The 24,981-nt window shown below is 47.8% G+C and overlaps 1 protein-coding gene and 1 non-coding gene across 5 annotated transcripts in view; both read right to left on the bottom strand.

Moving 5' to 3' along the window:
- LOC146195897 (cholesterol transporter ABCA5-like) overlaps window positions 1–24,981 on the bottom strand; it is a 125,027-nt gene that overhangs the window by 82,198 nt on the left and 17,848 nt on the right. For all 4 annotated transcript variants that reach the window (XM_084597940.1, XM_084597941.1, XM_084597942.1 and 1 more), the window contains exon 2: window positions 23,596–23,661. In XM_084597940.1, coding sequence (XP_084454066.1) covers window positions 23,596–23,661 — 66 coding nt within the window. The remainder of the gene's footprint in view (window positions 1–23,595; window positions 23,662–24,981) is intronic.
- On the bottom strand, window positions 13,047–13,169 carry LOC146195898 (U5 spliceosomal RNA). The gene has a single exon (XR_014706240.1). It is a non-coding gene; the product is annotated as a U5 spliceosomal RNA (small nuclear RNA).

Raw genomic sequence — 24,981 nt, 5'->3', positions numbered from 1 at the left:
ACTTACATAACACGATCTGCCGGGATAGTTGGCTGCAATCTATATAAGCAGCGCGCACACAATCAGGGAAAAAGATGTGGATAGGAGAGAGCTCTATCCTATCTTTGTTTCCTGATTGTGTGCGTGCTGCTTATACAAACAAACCGAAATTCCATTACGACTACAGAAAAAGTTCTGCAATTTTTTTTTCTACTGGTGTATGCTATCAGACACCGCACAGTGGTTCTAAAACGTTAATGAGAATTTCAAGGCTAGCGGTCAGTACTTTGAACCTTGACCAGTCTGCGAAGCTACCTGCTTGTGCTGGAGGTGAACTAACTTTTCTGAACTTTCTGAAGTAGGAAAAAGAAAAACTTTATATAAGGCGAACGCATAAGATTCGGTGAAAAAGAGCACTGCCGTCCGTCACGCGTCGACAAGCGCTTCAGGAAAAAGAGAGAGTAACGAAAAATAAGGAGATTAAAAGACAGTGTTACATGAGTAGAGAACGTGCTCTGCATGTGCCCTGGCTCCGATTGCAGAGTGTGGGTCGTTATCAAAAGTGTCGCTATGTCCCTGGCTTCGAGTCATAAGATATGTGGAAAGCTCGGAACCGGAAGTGGCTTGTACTTCCGTTTCCGGAGTTTCCACCAATCAGAGGACTCAAGGTTAGGAAAAAAGCGATCCCCGCACTGTTAGGATAATGAGTTTGTACCATGCGATCCGATGTTACAGAGCATTAGGATGAGGAGAGCGTTACTTTGAAGTCAGCGAAAGATATGTACCGGTTCCCGTTTTGAGTGACGCGAGCGTTTGAAGTAGGATTGTACTGGCTTCATTCTCTACCTACTCGGAAAATTCTGTTGTGTTCAGACTTCTTTTTCTTCCTTAATGCGCTTTTAAAGTTCTTATATTTGCTTGAGTGCCTCGGCTCAAACGGGCAGCGCGAACCAAACGACCACGAACAGAGGGAAGAGGGAAGCGCAATCGCATTTACACAATCAAATTATTTTATTAAGAAACGCGAACTTTTATATCGGGACACATTTGCGCAGTGGAATAAACCACGCCAAGCGACAAACAACAAAGATTAAAGCAAGCGCAGCAATTAAAACTGATAGAAGGAAAACACAATCAAGGCATACCCCCCCCCCTCCTCCGGAAGCTTTCTTGGAGCAGATAGTACTGTATCCATACCGTACCGGCTCGTTCCTAACACAACGCGAAAATTTGTGAACATTAAGTAGAATGACACGCTTCTTGGTTTGAAGTGGACGTTTCGTGGGGAGCCTTTTAGCCCATGTCGCTCGTACAGGCAAACCTTACATGCTCATCGGGGTAACCAGCTGCGCTTAACAACTTGCCAATTCAAGCTTTGAAGAATACGTTCCACACACGATTTTGAGTATTTGAATATTTAACGACCTTTGAGAGCCCAGAATCGAAGCAAATAAAGGTCGTCGTGGACCTGCGACGGTATCTCCAGCGCACATGACAATTTCTGAAAAAAAAAAAAAAAAGACAAAGGATACGGAATTGAATCCCGGGCCGATTTTCGATTGAGGCGGAAAGCAAGGCTCCCGTGTGTTGTGCGATGTCAGTGCACGTTAAAGAACCCCCAGCGGTCGAAATTTCCAAAGCCCAGCCTGAGTCGATTTAGGACGTTAAACCCCCAAAAGCCAAACCAACCATGCCCTGCCGCAAAGGCGCAGTGGTTAGATGCTCGACTAGTTAGCCGGAGTACTCGGTTTCAGTTTAGTTTGGTTTGTAGGGTTTAAGGTCCCAAAGCGACTCAGGCTACGAGAGACGCCGTATAGGGAGGGGACTCCGGAAATTTCGACCGCCACGGGCGCCTTGCTTTTCGCCTCCATCGCAAAGCGGCCGCCGAGGCCGGGATTCGATCACGCATACTTGGAAACAGTAGTCAAGCGCCTTAACCACTGCGCCACCCCGGCGGGCCCATACCCGGGTTCGAACCCGACCGCTGGCGGCTGCGTTTCGGTGGAGGAGAAACGGAGAGGCGTCGCTGTGCTGTGCGATGTCAGTGTACGTTAAAGACCCCCAGGTGGCCGAAATTACTCCGTAGCACTCCATTACGACACCTCTTTCTCTGTTGTTGTGACTGTAGGAAGAAGAAAAAGAAAATACACGGGCCTGCTACTGCCTCTGTAGCTGAGCCAGGGGGGAGGTGGTGAAGGGTGGCCGTTCCTGGCCTTACGGGGCTGGGACGGTAGGTCAACGCCACTTGCGGCGGGGGCTAGCCAGCCATCGAATTTTATATGTTGTAGGCCGTCGTTGCACCCGCCACTGATTCGGTGGTGAACGACTGCTGTTGTTGCGGCGCGCGTCTTTCTCTTCTTTTAGAGCGCAGCTCTTTGGCATCCGGCGTCCGTTCCTGGGTTTCGCGTCGGCGTCGGCCTCGTAACCAGCTCCACCCCCCTTTCATCCCCCCAGCGCTAGCAGCGACCGACTGATACCGCTGGATGCCGCTGACGCCGCTAGAGAGTCAAGATAACGTGACTGCATAGAACACCGTCGCCGCCATGCAGAAAGAGGAGGGGAGGGTCCCCCCCCCCCCCCCCCCCCTGTTCCTGTGTGGCGGATAGGGTGCTCTTCAGTTGCCGACGCGCCGGTTATTTCACGTAGGCCCCGGCACGTCGACGAATACGTGACCACCTTCCCACGGCTAGACCTGGTTCTTGGCGCTGCGGAAGCGAGGGCATCTTGTTTGCGTCGGCATCGGCGGCGTTGTCCCTGAAACCAACTCCGCAGCTGGGGTTGACTCACTATCGGCGTCAGCAGCATCAGTCAGTCGCTGCTATCTTTTCCCTCCTCCCTTTATCGCGTTGTCCGCTTGCTGCGCGCGCTTCTGCCCCCATCGTTTGCCGCTGGGTGTACACGCCGCCCCCCTCCCCCCTCTTCCTGCGAGTCTCCGGTTGTCAAAGCGCCAGCTCGAACTTAATTCCTTTCTTCGCTCCTCCTCCAATGCAACCCCTGTGCGGTGGCAATCAGAGAGCCAGATCGGTGGCGGCGGATCTGTATATGTGCACCGCCCGAGCCGAAATTGCCGCTGCCGTTCGCCACTGCGAAATTATCTGCCAGTTCTTTCTGAGTCATGAGCGAGACGAATGTTGACATAAAGACAAACAGGAATTTCTTCACACTTATGCGGGATAACATCCCGTTTCTCTCGCTCGTAACGCGTCCCACGGCTGTGACAACCTCGCGAGGCACTTGTATAGATCTCGTCTTTGAGAATCAAGCATTGGTGTACCAAGTCGAACATATATGTCTATTTCTCCGACCACAAAGCTTCCTTCATGACTGTCAAGAACTGTTAGTGGAGTCTTTGTTAAAGGAATACGTGTGAAAAAAAAATTATGTGATAGCGCATACATGTGTTGCTCGATTTCTTTGCCTCAATCTATCGAAAAGGTGAAACAGCTTATTTGCTGCGCTCAAATTTCGCATTAGGAAGTAACGTAATCGTCGGTAATTTTTCCTTTCTTCTCTATTTTCTCTTCTGTCCGCAGGGGGCAGCGGAGGTGGCTCAGCTACAGAGCCAGTAGCAGGCCCATGCATTTTCTTTTCCTTCTTCCTACAGCCACAACAACAACAACCTCCGCTGCCTAGTGCGGACAGAAGAGAGAACGTAGAGAAGGAAGAAAAAGAAGAGGGAGAGAAAGACGCGCGCTGCAACAGTCGTCAACCACCTAAGCGATAGCGGGTGCACTGACGGCCTACAACAGATTAAAATTCGGCGGCTGGCTAGCCCCCACTCCAAGCGGCGTTGACCTACCGTCTCAGCTCCGTAGGGCCAGGAACAGCTACCCTTCACCACCTTACCACCTCTTTCTCTCTTTCTGCTATCAATCCCGCCTTCCTCCTTCCAGTAAGGGCAGTTCAGATATCTGCACAAAAAGTATGACAAATACAGCGCATTTCCTTTCCCGTAAACCAATTTAAGAAAAAAAAAATACGAAAATCCGCGGACTGAAAAGGCGGTGTTACGGAGACTATCGCTGCAACTCTGGCAACCTTCGCTGTATCACTAGGTTGAAGCCATGCCCAAATCCCCAATATTTGTTTGAGTACGTTTGTCTGCATTCTAACAACTTTAACCGAATTTTTGTTTCAAGTTTTTAGTGAGTGGTGGCTGCTCCTTCAGCTTTGCTGAGGTAAACGCTCTCTGAGAGTACAGCAAAGAAGCTTTCTTTATCTTACAGCACCAATATCTTACCGGAACGCACAAGGTAGTTTGCAAGGGGAGATATGACCTCACGCGGCTTAGTAATAATAATAATTGGTTCCCATCAACACGTTCTTCAATGCATCATGGAGCAATTAGTTGATAGGCAAAGTCTGACGTACATCCTGGAGAGGGCTAGCTTCTTAAACGGGAACAGAGGCGACAGGAAGAAGAAATTGGCCCAAGTTGTGTACGTACCTCTTGCAAGTGCATTTTCTTTTCTGCGAGACAGTGAACCGAATTCTTATGCATGATACCACTGTGCCCATGATACCGGCGCTCTGGAGTTGCACAGTTATGGGCACAGCTTGGTTTGACGCAACATGGCGCAGTTTCAGCAAAAGAGAGAGAGGGCGAAATAGAGAGGAGAAAAAGAGCAGAGAGCTTCCAACGAAAAAAAAAAGAGGGAATAACGCAAGCAGATTGTAAACTGAGAGAAGCGAAAGAAAATTCACGCGTATGCGACGTAGTCTCGCCGAGGGAAGAGCGTCCCTCTATCTCAACACATCACGCATGGCGGGCTACAGCCTCAAGACACGGAACAGTGTAGGAGGAGCCTTTGTGGGCGAGGACAAAGAGAGGTCTTATGCAGGTGTATGCAGTCCAAAGATCGTGCGTGCGACACTAGAGTGATCGATACCCAAGACAGTCACCACGTGGCGACCATATCTTCCACAGCGTATGTGCGCTCCCATGCAAATGAAGGCGAGAGAACGAGTGAATTGTCACCGTTGCCATTCGCTGTATAGAAAGGGTTGTGTCTCTATGCGTTCCTGCTCAGCCTCCTTTCCCGAACGTTGCCACAACAGTGAGAGGAGGGCGATTCGATCGATGCGCTGCGTCCCGCGCATAGGTTGGCCTCAGTGCACTGTCTAGCGCCACACGTACGTTGGATGCGGGACAATGTCCCGTAAGGGAGTCGGCCGCCCTACGGGGAGTGGTTGGTTGGTTGGTTCATAGGAAGGGAAAGGCGCAGTATCTGTCACACTTGCTCTGTGGACACCTGAACCGCGCCGTAAGGGAAGGGATGAAGGTGGGAGTGAAAGTGGATAGAGAGAAAGGGGGGCCGTAGTGGAGGGCTACGGAGTAATTTCGACCACCTGGGGATCTTTAACGTGCGCTGACATCGCACAGCACACGGACGCCACTTCGTTTCGCCTCCATCGAAACGCAGCCGCCGAGGCCGGGATTCGATCCCGGGAACTCCGGCACAGTAGTCGGGCGTCTTACCACTGCACCACCCCGGCGGGGCCTACGGGGAGTGGCGAAAAGAAAATGGGGGAAGGAAGGCGCCGCATTGTCGGCGGCCCTGAAGCCCGTCGGCGCGTGTCCTCGCGGCTCCTTCGGCCTTTCGTCAGCGGCGCTGGCCGGTGACCTCGATTGCGCGCCGCAAGTAGGGGAATCTACGACGCGGAGTTTTGGCGCCGCGCCCATCAGCAACAGCGGAAAAGAGGCAGTTCGCGAGGATTGCAGCCGTTCGCGCGACTCTCGTTTCCAGTCAGCGCGTGCTATCGTGCGGCAGTTAGGATTAGATAAGAAAATGTCGTTATCGGTTCCGCAAGGTATACATTGCAGGTTGGTGCTCAACAACCCCTCATGTTTTCCGTTTGTTTATATACATATCAGGAAGGTAAAAATTGGTTAATGACCCTTAATGTTAGCAAAACGGCACTAATTACATTCCATAGACGCCAGCGTTATTCTTCGCACAACTACTTACTAAACGGTACTACTACCTCCTCGGTATCTTCTTTGAAATATTTAGGTGTCACAAATTCCAGTGATCTTGCATGACATTCTCACATCACATCTGTTACTAATGATGCTAACCGCACACTTGGCTTCCTTCGACGTAACCTGGCTCAGGTACCCTCTTCCGCAAAACGTCTAGCTTATGTAGCTCTTGTAGGGCCCAAATTGGAGTACGCCTGCGCATTGTGGGACCCGCATCTTCAAAACCTGATATCTACCATTGAATTAACCCCAAACCGTGCTGCTAGATTTATCTTCTCCGATTCTTGCAATACTAGTGTCACTAATCTAAAAGCTAATGCCGGTCTCCTAAGCTTGCAAGCGCGTTGTAAAATATCTAGACTCTGTTTAATTTATAAATGTTATCATGCCTTATCACTTAGCAGAGCAGTCATCAGTCGCATCAGCTACACCTTGGCTGTTTATACGCCCCATGCCCGAACGATAACGCCCCTCAATTCATTTTTGTAAGCACTGCTATCGACTGGAACGATCTTCCTGCTGACATCGTCGCTCACTCTAACCCAAGCCATTTCAAAGCCGCCATTGAACAATTTTTCTGTTAATCGCGATAATCCTGCCAAGCCTACCCCTCATGTAAAACCTCACGCTCCTGGGGTCTTTGAGCCCCGCTTTATATATATGTAGGCTGGTAGCCTTCGCTATCGCGTCATAAACGCTCTTACCACCACCACCTAACATGACGGTGAAATTTGATGCATTCAACGGAACGCGCTCCAACAGATGGCGCCACCGTCGACGCTGATGCCGTCGTCGTGTAAAACTGTGCGAGACGGGGGTCGTTGTAACCGTTCCAAGACTCCCGTGATGGGGCTGGGACAGGTAGGTCACCGCCGCTTGCGGCGGCGGCTTGCCTGTCACCGAATATTTATCTTGTAGGCCGTCATTGCACCCGCCACCGCTTCGGTGGTGGACGACGGCTGTTGTGGCGCGCGTCTTTCTCTCCCTCTTCCTTTTCTTCTCTATTTTCTATTCTGTGTGTACGAGGCAGCGGAGGTGCCTCAGCAACAGAGCCAGTAGCAGGCCCGTGCATTTTCTTTTCTTTCTTCCTACAGCCACAACAACGTTGTAACCGGGGTGTATATATAGAGTGCCTAGAATATACTAGGCACTATAGTATATATCTCCCCAGGCCAGCGTTGAAACTGCGTTGGACATTCTAGCTACCGAAATGCCTAGTCGAATTGAAAAGGAGTTTTAATAAAGACAAGAACTCCGCCTTCGTTAAAGCTGCAGAGGAGCGGTTTCTACTCGAGTTTAGCCAGCACCAACCTCAAAACACCACACATTGGGGAAGCAGTTTCGAGTTGATTTACACAGAGCTTCGGCAGGTATAGAGCACGTCGTCAGCAGAGTGGAAACCAAGTCCCACTACTTCACTAATCATCACAGCGTCATCATTGATATAAGGAATAAAAGCCTAGTCGTTACCTGAACAGTTTGTCTTGTCTATACAACAGAGCTAAACCAAACGCTTAACTGCAAGCTATAACCCTAAGCGCAGCCATGCAGCCGTTGCTTTCGACATTCAACTAGGGTTAACCAGAGCCAAACCACAACCAACTTTCTTTTTTTTTTTTATGGTTCTGACTAACCCAGTAGAGCGGGTTACTTTGGGCTCCCAGATTTTAAGCCCCAAAGTTGGCGCAGCTGATTTCGTTAATTTAAACTTTAGCGTTGGAATGAAAAGGACATGACAGTGATTAAATTTTACGGTAATTACTTTTTTAGTCCACTATGAATGAATTGTTTAACTGGTGGTACGTTGCGGCTTTACCGAAATCTTGGAACTTTAAGAAGGGAAAAAGCTACATAACTCGTGGCGCTTCATACGGAGACAGTCCTATCCACGACATTACGATTTTTAGTGGTACCAAAAGGGCAAAACAAATTTAACAATGCGCGAGATATGGCTGCTCTAAAATGCATCAATAGAACGGCTATTACTACAGCGAATGACAATTTATCTTCAAACTGGAGCAAAAGTTTCAACTTCCATTGAAGGCTGCTCCTGCGATCTTTGTGGGGCGAGAGGGACCCTCGACCACATAATATGGGAATGCCCGTATTCTCCCAGGAGGACGAACAATATAGGCTGTAGAGACACCTGGGAGACCCTGCTGCGCAGCTCGGACCCTGAGCTCGGACCCTGAGCTCCAGCTCCTACTCGTCCAACTGGCTGAAGAGGCTGCTGGGACCCAAGACCTCCCGGCCTGCCTTTGAGGCGGCGGCACCCGCCCCTTGACCTGCGTGTCGGGGGGTGGGTAGATCACCTTATCTGTTGGACATTAAAGTTTAGTCCATCTATCCATCCTGCGATGCCGTAAACTGAATAACCTGAAATGATTGTAGGAGGTGCCTACAGTGCAATTTCTATAGTTCAAAAATTAAAACAAAATTTGTGAAATGAATTATTGATATGTCATTATTTCATTAGCAGTAAAATGTAATTATACACTTTCGAAATTTTAATAAATGTACAGTAGCGCCACCTTGTTACCCTTCAAAACTTAATTTGCCATTTTGCCCTGACTGAATCCATGCTGTCGTTAAATCTGTCACATCCGTTAGCAGCCCAGCGAATTCTTTTTAGCACGCGAGCTTTATTCTTGACAATAAATTCTAAAGTCATGTGGCGCCGCATGTTTAATCTGAGCTGAGAGACCATGTAGTGGCGGGTTGCGCAAATTTCGACCTCTTCGCACTGTAGTTCCCAAGGTCATCCAATTGCGTGTTCCATCTTAAACTGAGGAACGCTGTAGTGAAGGGCTCAGGAAATTTCGACCACTTCGGGTTATTTAACATGCAGTGACCCCGTGACTAGGGGGGTGGTTTAACAACTGCTTCGCCGGCGCTTGGTTGCTCAATCTCGTCACATACGGTCTGAGTGCGTCAACTCTTCGGTGAGGGCTGATGTGTATACAGAACTTACAGAACGTACGTTATGGTAACTAAATTTAACCGGGATAAACTTTCGCAATTCTTTCTTTATCGTTTTAGTGTAGTGTTCTTAACACCAAATAACCTCTGAGCACTTCACTACATACAAATAAACTTGAAATGTTATCACCACCAAAATGTAAAATTTTGTTTGAAAGTATGGGTGACTTTTATCGACTGACAAAGTAAATAACCAATGTCCTATAAACTCGTGACAATAACAGCATCACAAGTCTTCAATTTATGTTGCCAATTAGTCTAACGACGCATCAGCCTGCTTTTTGTCTCTTTTGTCACGAAGTGCATAAAAGCGCAACGTCACATATCTGATAAACAAGCCGAAAGGAAGGCTGTCCTGGCATCGGCATTGTCTATTCCAAATTTTACTCCATCTTTTCAGTGTACTGTGCATAGAGGCACCTGTACAAGCTCTACAGACGTTTGAGCTCGGTAGGTGTAAATACACCATGGGGTGTATTTACACCAAACATGCAATAATACACGGAACCGATACACGAAATGGTGCGCATGGTATATGGTACACATCGTACGAAAACACTGTTGTCGTTGACAGCAGTATGAAACCAGCGGCCGAATGTTGAAACGTAGAGGTGCCGCACGGCGTCGAAGCATGCGTGGAACGGGAGTAGTGGCGAGAGTGTAAGGCCACTGTTCAGCCCTCACGCCAAGGGCTCCCGCATACCTGTCCGTTCCTCCGCGCACACACATCAAAAGCAGACAGTCCACAGCAGCTTGGTCTGCTGACGGTCGTCTTTGAGCGTACGCGGGCAGCGACGAGGCGTGCCGACGGGAGAGATGAGACGTGCCGATCGAAAACATCGCTTGGTGTGGGGAAAAGGGCCGGCGGTTCACTGCCGAAGCACCGTGCTCGTCGTGCGAGTCTTCAACGTGCTCGAATCGAATATGAGGGGCCTAAGCGAAGCGACAGAAGCGCCATCAAGACGCAGAGCTGCGGCAACGAGAGGCTGAGGCGAAACATTGCAAACGCGAGAATGACGAATAATTGAGAGAACGAGAAGCAGAGGCAGCACGTCAAGGAAAGCAACACCAAGCAGGGCCACTCACTCGAGCTGAGATCGTTTAGCAAATCACTGATTCAAAACCATTTCAGCAACGCGTGTAATGTATGCGATCGATTGTAGTTCGCCATGCAACGACACATTCGAAGACAAAAATTTAGTAGGCCGAGAATTTAAAAGTAGACGCGATAACGTCTTTGCACCGCCTTCTCATTTCCCGAAATTTCGGCACTGAGAGGTTGGCACAGAGTATGGCAAAGAAACACATTTAGCTGGTTTGGTATTGAGGGAGAGGTTTGGTTTGGCTTATGGGATTCAACATCCCAAAGCAATTCAGGCTATGCGGGTGTACCTCACCGCGGTGGCTAGTGGTTAACATGCCTGACTACTGTGCCGGTGTACCCGGGTTCAAACTCGACCACCGGCGGCTGCGTTTCGAGCGTGGTGGTGGAAAGCATTTATTACAATAGGAGAGGTTGCTTTGGGAGCCACCCCTAGTGGGCCGCTCCCCTTACAGTACTAGGTGGAGTCCTTTATTCCGGGACTCCATTGGTCTGGGCCGCCACACGAGCTCGCTGGACTAGCGCTTGTTGTGCCGCTAGATTCAGGCAGCCGAGCAGGGCCGCCTCCCAGTCCTCTCGGGTAGGGGAAGGGTTATGGGTAGGCGAAACGAAGAGGCGTCCGTGTGCTGTGTGATGTCAGGGCACGTTACAGATCCCCAGGTGGTCGAAATTACTTCGGAGCCCTCCACTACGGCACTTCTTTTTCTCTTTCCGCTTTCTCTTCCACCTTCCTCCCTTCCCTTACGGCGCGCGTCAGCTGTCCACGGAAGTAGTCTGACAGATTCTGCGCCTTTCCTTTCCTGTGAACTAATTCTTCTTCTTCTTCTTCTTCTTCTTCTTCTTCTTCTTCTTCTTCTTCTTCTTCTTCTTCTTCTTCTTCTTCTTCTTCTTCTTCTTCTTTTTCTTTTTCTTTTTCTTCTTCTTCTTCTTCTTCTTCTTCTTCTTCTTCTTCTTCTTCTTCTTCTTCTTCTTCTTCTTCTTCTTATTATTATTATTATTATTATTATTATTATTATTATTATTATTATTATAGACGGCGTCGTGGAGGGCTCCGGAAATTTCGACCAGATGGTGTTCCTTAACGTGCACAAAAGGAAGGCGAAGTACCTGCCTCACTTCTCGATGGACGCCCCCCACATTACACCTACAAAATAACCTTCAACCAGGCTAGCACATTGCGCTAAGTGGGAAGCGGAATGATGACCGCACCCTGAAAGCTGCACATTGAACGGTTGCGCCACAGTTTAGATCCTAAATTCCGTGTGCAAATTCTTCTGACACGCTTTTTTCAATTATACTGAACGCAGTTCTGTAATACCGGCCCCGTGCATTTTCTTTTCCTTCTTCCTACAGCCACAACAACAACAACCTGCAAGATAAAGTAGAGAAGAAAGAAAAAGAAGAGGAAGAGAAAGACGCGCGCCGCAATAACAGCCATCGTTCACCACCGAGGCAGTGGCGGGTGCAATGACGGCCTACACGAGATAAAAAAAAAAAGCGCACGAGGTTGTCGAAATTACTTCGTAGCTCTTCACTACGGCTCCTCTTTCTGTCTTTCCACTTTCATTCCCACCTTCCTCCCTTCCCTTACGGCGCGGTTCAGGTGTCCACAAAACAAGTGTGACAGATACTGCAACTTTCCTTTCCTGTGAACCAATTAATAATAAGAATAGTAATAATAACTAGCGTAGGCTCCGTTAGTTTTGTATGTGGCGGTCTGCGTTAGCAGTATTTTGCTCAGAGGATCATATGCTGCATAATTGTTACTATTACGCCCAGCAGCTATGTATTGGTTGGTTTGTGGGGTTTAACAACCCAAAGCGACTCATACGAGAGACGCCGTCGTACAGGACTCCGGAAATTTCGACCACCTGGGGTTCTTTAACGTGCACTGACATCGCACAGCACACGGGCGTCTTGCTTTTCGCCTCCATCGAAAAGCGACAGCCGGGACCGGGATTCAATACCGCGTCCTTGGGAACAGTAGTCGAGCGCCGTAACCTTTGCGCCACCCCGGCGGTGTAGCTATGTGTTCCGTCACGCCTTATTTTGATATGATCCTTAGAGATGACTGTTGTTGTTGTTGTGGCTGTAGGAAGAAGGAAAAGAAGATGCACGGGCCTGCTACTGGCTCTGTAGCTGAGCCACCTCCGCTGCCTCGTGCAGATAGAAGAGAAAATAGAGAAGAAAAAAAAAAGGAGAGGGAGAGAAAGACGCGCGCCGCAACAACGGCTGTCGTCCACAACCACGGTTGCGGCGGCGGGTGCAATGACGGCCTACAACAGATAAAAATTCGGTGGCTGGCTAGCCCCCGCCGCGAGCGGCGTTGGCCCACCGTCCCAACCCCGTAGGGCCAGGAACTGCCACCAGCTGAGTGCGTCTAGGACTCAATCTCAACTATAATGCCAGTGGCGTCATCAGTGCACGGTGGAGGAACGTTTCTCTGCGCCGATTTTCTATACCTCCCCCTACAAGGCACCCGTGTGCTGCGCGAAGTCAGTGCACGTTACAGAACTCCAGGTGGTCAAAATTACCGGAGCCCTCCACTACGGCTCTCTCATACCCTGACGCGCCCTGTCACATTAAACCCCAAACACGAAACCAAACCATTTCCCCAGAAACTATTCTTTCAGAGAAAACCTGCACCCAATGGCGCGGTTCAGGTGTCCATAGGACGTGTGACAGATACTACGCCTTTTCTTTCCTTGAACCGAATGGCCCATCGCGGTAACTCAATGGTTAAGCTCAGCTACTGAACCGGAGTGCCCGGGTTCGAACTTGACCGCGGCGGCAGCTTTGAGATGGAGGCGAAAAGCAGACGTCGCTGTAATGTGCGATGTCAGTGCACGTTAAAGCTCCCCCGGTGGACGAAATTATTCCTCCTGTTTTTTTAATACCATCTTCCTCCCTTCCCTTAAGGCACTGTTATCGTGTCCATACGGCATATAATTCGTTGCATGCGGGACTTTCGGGCTTTCTTATCTTTGATTCAGTAATTAGGCCACACCCAAACGGGCAAGGCCCCGCAAAAATTGGCCTATAGGCTCATTGGAATGCCCCTCCCCACGGTAATCTTTAGTAAAAGGCGAAAGACTAGTACGTGGATTTGAGGAGAGACCTGAGCGATAACGGGGCCGACTATGCTAGACCGCCCCATCAAATTCACGCAGGAAAATAGCGCAGGTTACCAGAGAAAAACGTTGTTAAACTGTTCCGTGAGTTGTTTAGTCTCGCGGTTAGCGTCAGCAGGATTTTGCAATGGAGTCATGCGGCGTATGAGGCTTAATCTACATGCTCAGCAGATAAACATCTCGCCACGCCTATTGCTCCGATGTGATCCTGGTGGATGAGTGAGTGTGGCCGGAGCTCCATATCCAGAGCGACGCCAGTGGCGCAATCTAGTGCACGGCAACGAAACCATGCCTAGCGCAGATTTCCTTTTGTTTTTCTTTGCATCATCTTTAGTTATCGCGCCTTTTCTTCCTTCAAAAAAAGAATTTTTTTTTCTTTCATTGCTTTTTACCGCAGTGTTAAGCGGCGAGCGGAATCGTTTTCAGAGTGCAAACAGCAGAAATTGCTAATTGCTAATCTGCAATGGCTGTAGCATTAATTCCTGCTGGATTTGCTTGCAGCAGTATAGGTCGCTGTTTTTCAGAAATGCTAGCCACGCCGTCAAACTTACAAATGAGTAGTGGACGCCACTGTCGGGCCGCTCTTGGTCACTGCACAGGCGACATGTACCAGCTTTCGCTGGGTGGTGGTAACAACTTTTATTGCCACGAAATGAAAGGAATTATTTCGGGCTGGGGCGAGTCTAGGGTGGCCTCCAGTCGGGAGCGACCTCTTGAGCTCGCGTGACGAGGGCCAGTTGCGTAGTTTTCCTTGGGCTGGCCAACAGCTTGTCCCATTCCTCCGCTGAGGGAGCTGGCAAGAGTGTCTTTGGAGGGGGATTGCTGGCGCATTCCCACAGTATATGGTCTTGAGTGGCCTGCGTCCCGTCACCGCAGTGCCGGCATGCAGGGTTGAATTCTCCGTTTGTAATTAACGATAGTCGGTAGGGGCTAAGAATGGCCTTTGTTTGTAGGCGTCTGAGTGTCGTGGCTTGCGCCCGGTTGAGGTCGGGGTGAGGGGCGGGGTACGTGCATCTTAGCTCGCGATAAAAGTTTGTTACCTCCGCGTATGTGCGCGGTGCCTCCACAGGCGCGTCCGTTCCCGATAGATCTCCCGTCTCCCGGTTGGTTAAGCCTCGGGCTAGACGGTCGACCCCTTCGTTTCCGGAGTTACCCGCGTGAGCCGGAACCCATACGAGATTGATGTTGTGATTGAGAGATCGGTTGCGCAGAATTCGCGCCGCGAGTGCGCTTACAGAATTTTTGGCGAAATTTTGAACGGCGCTTTTTGAGTCGCTTAGAATAGTTTTGGTGTGGGGATCCGCGATGGCCAGTGCGATAGCTACTTCCTCTGCCTCGCATATGGAGCTAGCATGAAATGTTATAGCGTTAATGAAGGTTGACTTTGGAGTGGCCATACATGCAACGTATGCTCCGTTTTTGATGTGCTGAGCTGCATCCACGTACACTGCTTGTGGATCGTCCTCGTACTGTTTCTCAAGGGTCTGTGCCCTTGTCTTCCTGCGGGCATCATGTCTACCTGGTAGCATGTTTTTGGCTATTGGTTTAACAACTAGTCTACTAGTTATGTCAGCCGATAAATGGGATGTTGCGCACACCTCCTCAGTGGGGTGGATGTGGAGCTTGTCGAGAATTACGCGTCCCGCAAGGCTGCGTGACAGGCGGGTCACTTGTGCTGTCTTATGGGCTTCAATTAGTTCAGATAGTGTGTTAAAAATTCCTAACTGCAGTAGTCGATCTGAGTTAGCGTATACTGGTAAACTAAGGGCCGCTTTGTATGCTGTTCTAATTATGCTATTAAGTGCATGTTCGTCCCTACGACGCAGATGATAGTACGGGCAAGCGTACATGATTCTGCTTATCATAAAGGCTTGGATAATCCTGCACAGGTCGGCTTCTCTCATACCCCTGCGACGTGTGGCAATGCGTCTCACCAGCCCACCTATCTGGTGCGCCGTGACGCGTAGCCGGCGTATAGCTTCTGTGTTCTGCGTATTATTCTGAATCAACATTCCGAGAACTCTGATCGTGGCTACCGGGGGTATCGGATGGTTGTCAATGTGTAACTGGATAGGTTCTCGAGAATCTGGCTTTACCTGTGAAGCTTGTTTGTTCCTTATAACTAGTAGTTCTGATTTAGCCGGTGAACAGGTAAGGCCGTTTTCCTGCACATAAGACTGTACCGTGTCGATAGCTCGTTGTAATGAATCTGTAATATCTCCATCGGAGCCAGAATTGGTCCATAATGGTGATGTCGTCGGCGTATATGGAATGATGTATGTGTGGGATATCATCTAACAGACGCGGGAGGCCGCTCATAACGATGTTGAAGAGAAAAGGTGAAAGTACGGCGCCTTGCGGTGTTCCTCTCGTCCCTAGTGTAATTTTGTCGCTAACTTTGTCAACGAAATGGAGCGTAGCCGTACGCGCATTCAGAAAGGCAGCGATGTAGTCGTATGTCCGTTTGCCTACGTGTAACTGTGAGAGGTGATTGAGGATGGAAGCGTGTGACACATTGTCGAAGGCCTTACTCACATCGAGTCCCAGGATGGTTCGCGTGGCTCTTATGCGATTTGTATCTAGAATGTCTTGTTGAATTTGCCACATAATGTCCTGAGTCGAAAGACCTGCTCGAAACCCAATCATGGACGGGGGAAACGTGCCTTCCGCATCGGTGTGCATAAGGAGCCTGTTTAAGACAACGTGTTCCATTACCTTCCCGAGACATGACGTTAGCGAGATTGGGCGGAGGTTCCCCATCTCGAGTCTTTTGCCCGGTTTAGGTATGAAAATAATTTTAGCGTGCTTCCATTCCTCAGGGACGCTGCCCTCTGTCCAGTACCTGTTGAAGAGGTCTGTAAGAGCCTCTACTGACTGGTCTTCTAAATTGCGCAACATCTTATTGGTGATGCAATCTTCCCCCGGTGCCGAGGTGGTGTTAATTTTGTTAAGAGCAGCCCTAATCTCTGCTACGGTAAAGACGCTATCCATGCGAGGATTATCCAATCCTGAGTACCCATCTGGCGTGGGTATATCCTGGGAGGTGTTAATGTATTTATCTTTTAAAGTGGTCATGAGCTCTTCGTCGGTGCCTTGGAAAGATTGCGAGATCCTATGTAGGTTCTTGTGGGAATCTGCCTTAGTTCTCGTAGGGTCCAGTAAATGTCTAAGTAAAAACCACGTGTTCTTGTTGCCCAGTTGCCCATTAAGGCGGTCGCAAGTCTGATGCCACTGTTCTCGGCTAAGTTCCCACGAGTAAGCCTCGATTTCCTTTTCAAGCCGGGTTAGCCGAATTTTTAAACGTCGGTTATGCTTATTTTTACGCCATCGAGCATGGATACTTCCTTGTGCTTCAATCATGTGCACTAGCTTAGCGTCCGGACTGGGGCTGCTGTCCTCAAGGGCAACAGTTTTTGAAGTGTTTGCGGCGTCTTGCAACAGACGCTCCGTCCATTGTCTTAAATCTACTATACTTTCCGCTGGCCTTTGCGAGCGGACATATCTAAAGGCGTCCCAGTTCGTGTGCTTCACTTCCTGGCGACGCATTTTGCAATGCGTAGCTCGGAAAGTGGTACATAGTACATAGTGGTCGCTTCCTATGTTTGTATTTAGGTTTTCCCATCTCGCATCGGGGATATTTCTGGCAAAGGTAAGGTCAGGGCACGTATCCCTGGTTACACTGTTACCAATGCGCGTAGGTTTATCAGGGTCGACGAGTAAGGTATGCCCTAGCGCCTGGGCTGTCTCCCATAATTTAGTTCCCTTTCTACTGTTAACTGAGTAGCCCCATTCTGCATGGGGTGCGTTAAAGTCTCCAACAGTCAGCAACATTCCATTATGAGCGGCTACATGCGCCTTACGGAAGAGTGTGGCTATTTTCGTGCTGTTGTCTTTAGGTGGACTATATACGTTTAGAATGTAAAGGGGAGATTCTGTTCGTTTGTTCGGCAGGATTTGTATAAATGTATGAGAGACCTCCGGTATTTCCAAATCTAATTGGTTTGCAGTTAGATTACGGTGTACAAGTGTAGCTGTGATCGGCCGGCACTCAGCCGACACTTTCTCATTGTATGCTGTATACCCTGCAAGCTTTACTTCTGTATTCGTCTCTTGAAGTGCTATGACTACCGGCCTGTTTGTTTGGGCCAAAACTGCATATTCCAGAGCCTTGCGCTTGGCTCGGAATCCCCTGCAGTTCCATTGCCACACTATAACAGGTGTACTAGCCATCGCGTATCGGGTAAGGTTCCGCTCGCGCGGGTTGCAATACGCTGGGTCGGAGAATGCTGCTGGGGGACGGACGCGCCGAAGCACCGTCAGCTGGGCGTGAGAATGCTGTGTTGGCGGGAGGCAAAGAGCCTGCATTTGGCGTTGGAGATATCAGATTGCTAGGGGATGCTAGTGCGTTAACCCTGGTTGTAAGCGTGTCGAGTTTAGCTAGGACAGTTTCGAAAGTAGTCGGAAACTTTTCCATTGTGTCAGTTACTTTGTTAAGCTGTGGTATTAATTTCTGGATAGTTTCCTCCACCTTGGCTAGTCTTTGGTCTATTTTTGCAAATCTCTCTTCATAATTACTCTCTAAGTCATCTGTATCTGGCCGAGGTACCGAAGGGGCCTTTCGTTTGTTGCGGCGGTTTTGATCTACTTCCATGTCCTCATTGCGGCTGACTTCAAGGCGAGCGCAAGCCACAGACGACTGTTCATTTTTTGATTGCGCATTTGCAGTTTCTAGCTGTTTGATTTTTGCGTTAGACTGAGCTAACTGTTGTTGCAGTTGTCGGACTAACTCTGCCAGCTCCCTTACCTGTGGGTCGGGTGCTCGGCGTTGCTTGTCTGTAAGTGGAGTCTTCCATGCCAAATGTTTGGCAGGTCTTCCTTCTTCTCCGGAGTTGGAGTTGATCCGCGAGCTGCGTCTCTGGGACGATGACCTGCTCCTATCTCTGCTCCCACTGCGTCCACGTAGAGGGGGAAAAGAGTCATCTCTTGGTTCCTGCAGCTGAAGTGGTGGACCTGTGGCGAGGTCAGTTGGGGGACTGCTGCTTTGCAGTGGCGGGAAGGATTCATCCCTCTAACAAGGTTGAAAACGTTAACGACGGTTGATACGCACCACATAGGAAATTACAGCCGACAACATGAACATATACCCCTTTCTTTGTATCAGCTTTATTCCTATCACCGAAATCATTGGGTTTTGCACATAACGTAGGATTAATTGGTACCTATTACCAAAACGTTCGCATTTTGCATTCTTTCTACGCCCAGAGGCGTCCGTGTGCTGTGCGATGTCAGCGCACGTTAACGATCCCCAGGTGGTCGAAATTACTCTGTAGCCCTCCACTACGGCTCCTCTTTCCACTTTCACTCTCACCTTCCTCCTTTCCCTTACGGCGCGGTTGAGGTGTCCACAGAAAACAAGTGAGACAGTTACCGCGCAAGAATCTGAAGCTAGCATCAAGCAACTATTTTTGCGTTTAATTATTGTCAATGGTGGTCGAAACATTTCTTCGCAGTGGATTCAGAAATTTCATCGTGATTTTAGTAAATACCATTAACACGTTTTCTACCACTCGACACTGAGGAAAATAACATAGATCAGATTTTTCGTTTGTGCAAGTTGATATGACCGATCACGTCGACTTCACAGCGCGCCCGTTCATCATAGGCGCCCAGTCGTTTTTACGTGCACCGACCTTGTATGTTTCGCACTGTGAAGTTAACATGAAGAATAAAAAGTCTGAAGTACTACACAATCATTAAAGAAAAACTGAACTCCCTCCGCACTCTCACTTCAAAAGTCAGTCCAGAGCCAGCTGTTCACCTCCAAGGTATACAATAAGTAAATCAGAGTGCGATATCCTCGCCCGCGATCTTTACGAGTAAAGAAAGTATTGAGCCTCCCTACATAAAACGGCTCTAAGGCATTTAAAATCTCGTTCTTATTTTTGCTGCCTCTTGCAGAAGGTTAGTGATGTTTCAATAGTAGGATGAAAAATGATGATGGTTTAAGCATGGCTTGTCGGATACAACTTAAGCCTGCCGTATATACCGCCGCACACAATTCCTGCGTGACTAAAAATAGCCGTTAAGGCTTTTCTTGTTACCTGAATAAAATGCAAGCTACCAGACCAAACTATAAGCACAAGAACACTGCCTTGTTCGGTATAGTTGAATATTAGAAACTAATTTTGTTTATTCTTCAGCGGGTTAATCACGCCGCGTACCATTGTCCATACTACTACTACTACTACTACTACTACTACTACTACTACTACTACTACTACTACTACTACTACTAGCAGTAGTAGTAGTAGTAGTAAGTGGTTATTTTATTATTAGATACCCAAAGGAAGGGAAAGTGTTTGGCAGCCCGGGTATCTGCTACCTGAAGCACCTGAACTGCGGCGGCGGAAATAAAGGGATAGCGAGGAAGCGGTAGAGGAAATCAAAGAGGTGAATGACAGGGAGAAAGGACAAGGTAGGCAAAAATAAAAATAAAGAAAAAATATACACACTATGGCAGAAACCCATAGTAACCGCTGTTTCTTTGCGAAGGCTCTCTTAAGCATGGTTTTGCATAGTTTAGCATTCGAGTTTGTGATAGCCTGAGTGGATAAGGAGCAACAAAGCCGGTGAAGAGAATGTGCGAGCCTAGGATGTAGCACTCTTTTCAAGACTCATCAATGTTTCCACCTACCTTGCTTGCACGGTTTAGCAAGGTTATACGCATTTTCACGGTTAAAACCGGAAGGACGCCACGGTTTCACCTCGAGTAGACGCGATAGCGCATCTAACACTGCCTTTTCATTCCACTTTTTAAAATTTTTTATAAAAGAATAATTGGTTCACAGGAAGGGAAAGGCGCCGCATCTGTCACACTTGTTTCTGTGGACACCTGAATTGCACCGTAAGGGGAGTGAGGAAGATAGGAGGGAAAGTGGAAAGAGAGAAAAAGGAGCCGTAGCGGAGGGCTAGCTGTGCAGAAGTACCCAGGTTCGAAACCGACCGCCGGAGGCTGCGTTTCGATGGAGGCGAAACGAAGAGGCGTCCGTGCGCTGTGCGATGTCAGTGTACTCTAAAGATCCTCAGATGATCGAAATTACTCCGAAGCCCTCCACTATGGCACTTCTTTCTTTCTTTCTTTCTTTCTTTCTTTCTTTCTTTCTTTCTTTCTTTCTTTCTTTCTTTCTTTCTTTCTTTCTTTCTTTCTTTCTTTCTTTCTTTCTTTTCTCTTTCCTTCCTTTCTTTCTTTCTTTCTTTCTTTCTTTTTCTTTCTTTCTTTCTTTCTTTCTTTCTTTCCTTCTTTCTTCCTTTCTTTCTTTTCCTTTCTTTCTTTCTTTCTTTCTTTCTTTCTTTCTTTCTTTCTTTCTTTCTTTCTTTCTTTCTTTCTTTCTTTCTTTCTTTCTTTCCTTTCCTTTCTTTCTTTCTTTCCTTTCCTTTCTTTCTTTCCTTTCTTTCTTTCTTTCTTTCTTTCCTTCTTTCTTTCTTTCTTTCTTTCTTTCTTTCCTTCTTTCTTTCTTGCTTTCTTTCTTTCTTTCTTTTCCTTTCTTTCTTTCTTTCTTTCCTTCTTTCTTTCTTTCTTTCTTTCTTTCTTTCTTTCTTTCTTTCTTTCTTTCTTTCTTTCTTTCTTTCTTTCTGTCTTTCCATTTTCTCTCCCACCTTCCTCTCTTACGGCGCGGTTCAGGTATCTACAAAAGAACGTCTAGCAGATATTGCACTTTTTCCTTCCTGTGAACTTATTATTATTATTATTATTATTATTATTATTATTATTATTATTATTATTATTATTATTATTATTATTATTATTATTATTATTATTTTACCTCGAGTAACAAAGCTTACACAAAAACAACATGAAATTGGAAATCACCCTTTATTCGCGGCGCGCATGCATTAACCCGCTGAACAATAAACGAAATCAGTTCTTGATATTTGACTCCACCAAACGAGCACGATGTTTGCCAAGATGCCTAGATGATGCATTTCGTTTACGAGGTCGTAAGAAGCGTCGCAATTGCCGTGACCCAGAAGTGGGGAATACGTGTCGGAAAAAAACACGCGCGTGACTTCGTATGAAAATTGCCGAAAATGAAACTTGTCGTCACTCATACTGCGACCTATTATAATTTTTATTTGTGCTGCCAGCAGCCACCGACATGCGGCCTTATCGATAACCTTGCTCCCAGGGCGCAGATTGGTAACGCAGCGAGTATTTTGTGCTTCTTGCTAACTGATGCTCAGTGTCCCCGGACGTGGCTTCACCACATTATGTGTGACGAAAAATGGGCGAACATTTATCTAGAAGGATCGCAGCTAGACGCGACTGCTTTCGCACATCGTTCCAGGTTGCTGTAGCTCCTTTCGGAGACTTTATCAGTGTTTCCTAGCCAATTTTCAATTCAGCACTGCAGGGAATAGCGGACATCCCGCGTTCGATGACCAGCGAGCACGTTTGGTACTAAATAGTTTTAGCTGAGCGTTTTTACGGCCAGTGGGACTGAACGGGAGAGCGTAGCCGCCATTGCGCATGCGCAGAGTGCTGAGGTGCCCAGCGGGTTTTTTACGCTCGCTGGGAAGCCTCCTAACCAACGTGCGCATGCGCGCGTGGGCGTGTCTGGGATATCGAAGCAGACCGCCTATCTTATCCGCTCGGGAGCGGAACAGATCTGCCGAGCTAAAAACTGTTTCTCGCGCGACGCTCCGCTGGTGTATCCGCTGGTCAGCTCAGCTAATTGTCTACTGCCGTCGCCGCCAGGTTGCATAGATGTTTTGCACGCGCAGCAAGCTCATTCATTTCGGTGCTGAGCCAGTCTGTTCGTTTGTTGCTTTCAGCATTGTCACAAACGCGTGACAGGAGGATAAACTCTCATCAACTGAGGAAATCAGGCAGGCAGGAGTTTCCACGCTAGGTGGCCAGGAGCCCTTGAGCTCTGGCGACCTGGGTTGCACGCTCAATGGCCCGCAGTTGGATTAGCGCGTCCGAGCTGAGCATAGCGGCCTCCCACTGAGGCGGAGAGTTGCAGATCCCGCGGAGGGGGTTCTCGTGAGAATATCCAAGGTGGATGGATGGATGGAATATAGGAGCGTCCCCTTTGAAACGGGGTGGTAGCAGTAGCTATCATGCTCATTATGTGGTGTAAGTTGTGGTGTAAGTTGGCCCTCTGGTGGCATAAGTTACAGCAATTGGTGTATAATGCAGGGTATGCATGGGCGTATGTGACTGGATTTGGAAAGGAATCTGTAATTTTCGTCAGATAGCTTCCTGCGCCTTTGTGAGAGATTTCTGTCCCGGAGGATATAGGGTGTAGTCGAGGGTTCGACGGCATATACCGTCTGGTCAGGAATCATGTTTTGTTGATCGATTCACTGGTCACTGACCATGATCAATGTTAAAACAAATGACGTTTCGGGAGCGCTACGGCGAACAAGGGAGCCGTAGCGCTCCCGAAACGTCATTTGTTTTAAAATTGATCGTGGTCAGTGACCAGTGAATCGCTCAACAAAGGATATAGGGTACGTGCTTGACGGAAGTGTAGTGTAATTTCTTGGTAGGAAACCATACGGTCCCTCGCCGCGACCTCATGATGGGTTGTCCCGTCGCCCGGCTGACGAGTCCTTGGGCGAAATTGTGGGCAACATAATTACGGGAAGGGAGGAATGTGCTGGTGTTCAGATTAGCTGTATGGGACGGTGAGTCGTTTCGAGAGGCAAGCAGTGATTTGAGGGCTACAGGGGATATCCTGCCTTTACTGTAATTTCTTATCGTGGATTTCGAGTCGCTAGTTATATGAAGGGCTAAAAACTCCTCTGTTCTATTCGGAATCTCTACCTATCGTCACGCAAGTGTCGAATACGCCAAGCGCCTAATCATGGCGCGAACCGGCGATATAAACAGCAATTATCGTGCTGACAATGCAGCTGACGCTCGCGCGATATTAAAAACTCCGAGGCTGCAATTCTCGCATGTCAAGCAAGATCAACCTTGTTCTATACTACTTTTTTTTTTTAATTTTAGCTCTGTTCATTTGTGGTACAATTTTATTGCTCATTACTTTCCCTTGCTTAGGTGAAAGTTTGTTCAAAACTGAATTTAAAAGCGCACTTTAAAATAGTAGCTCCGCGAATAATATTGCCATACTTAGAAGTACCGACGCTTCGCTTCACTGCGAGCAGGTTTACGCCATGCAGGTGCCGTCGAGCACAGTTGGCAGATGGTGGGGATCGCTGCTTTCAGGCCTGTATCACGAACTGAGCAAAAACTACGCGATACACATGACTTCTCCTCTTTGTCAAAATGGTCTATAGAAAAAGACCGCGAGCCATTTTCTCTCTCCCCCACTTTAATTCCCTCTAAGTGTGTATCTATAGCGATCCCCCTTCGCGAATGGCACATTGAAATGGCGGTATCGGCGAGCGCTTACCTTGTCGGAAGCCCGCCTCGAATCCGAACTCGGTGTGGCCGCCGTTCCATTCTCGCGTGTTCGGGCCTGTGCACGTGGCATGCAAGGAGAGACAGGGAATAAATGGAAAGTGTTTGAAACGTTTCGATATACGAAAGCCGACATTTACATGCAGAAACAATCTACTTATACAGTCCACTTTTGAATAGAATGGGTGGCAATATGCCTAGTACTTGACTACCCTCAGTGCCCTCTGCTGCAGAATAGGTGTTCCGCCTGACAAATAAGCGACCTTTAGCCAACACTCAGCATAAATTCCGTTTATGTGGGACGGGAAAAATAAAGTAGAAGAAAACAAGCCGGGGAACTTTAGGAAATGTGAGAGTCCAATTTAAGCTATCATCAACTGTGCCAACCAGCAGAAAACGATTTTATAAGCACTGAGAAGACTTGCATAAGATAAAATGTACTCATATCAGCAGATAATAAATCAAAGTTTTAAACTGTACTCCTTCAGGCCAAGGCCTAATCAATTCTACAGAATAAAACCATGCGCTCAGTTCTATATTTACGTTTATGCTTTTATTCTGCATAATGCAATACTTTTCTACTGCCTGGTTTTAGGAAGAACTTGTGATCGTTTTAGGCAATACAAATGAAAATCGAAGATGGTGATATTTTCAAATTGTAATCAAAGTTATTTTTTTTTTTTACAATTTTGAATTTCGGCCAATTTAGAAGTAATATGTAGAAAGAACGGACAACTTCAGAGATACAAAGTTTTTCGAAAATAAAGAACAAGGCCTGCGTAATACTGAGAGAAAGTTTCAATAGAAACACGTTATTGCATCCGCGCAGAAGTTAGGGCCAAATATTGACAATTTTCAGTACCTCTCAGTTTTATATTAATTTTTATGATTTTAAACAATATTACGAAACACCTTTTTAGTTCCTAATAATTTTGAGGTGCTGAGGGTTCTTGAGGGAAATTTTATTAAAAATCGAAGATGACTGTTTTAATTAGAATCAAAGTTACCCCTTTTTTGCTGACCCCGCCTGGGTGGCGCAGTGGTTACGGCGCTCGCCTACTGTTCCCAGGGCGCGGGATCGAATCCCGGCCTCGGCGGCCGCTTTTCGATGGAGGCGAAAAGCAAGGCGCCCGTGTGCTGTGCGATGTCAGTGCACGTTAAAGAACCCCAGGTGGTAGAAATTTCGGAGTCTTCCACTATGACGTCTCTCATAGCCTGAGTTGCTTTGGGACGTTAAACCCCACAAACCAAACCAACCTTTTTTGCTGCTTTCAATATTTGGCCGGATTTGATGCGTTGTGGAAAAAAAAAAGCACCTAAGTGTCGACAGCCTCAAATTTTCCCTGAAATTAATAAAATAGCCAACATAATAAAGACA

The sequence above is a fragment of the Amblyomma maculatum genome, chromosome 3, assembly GCF_055883805.1.
Source record: "Amblyomma maculatum isolate TAMU_Amacu chromosome 3, ASM5588380v1, whole genome shotgun sequence".
Classification (NCBI taxonomy): Eukaryota; Metazoa; Arthropoda; class Arachnida; order Ixodida; family Ixodidae; genus Amblyomma; species Amblyomma maculatum.
The sequence above is the reverse complement of the archived record's forward strand: the minus strand, read 5'-3'. Positions and strand labels throughout refer to the sequence as shown.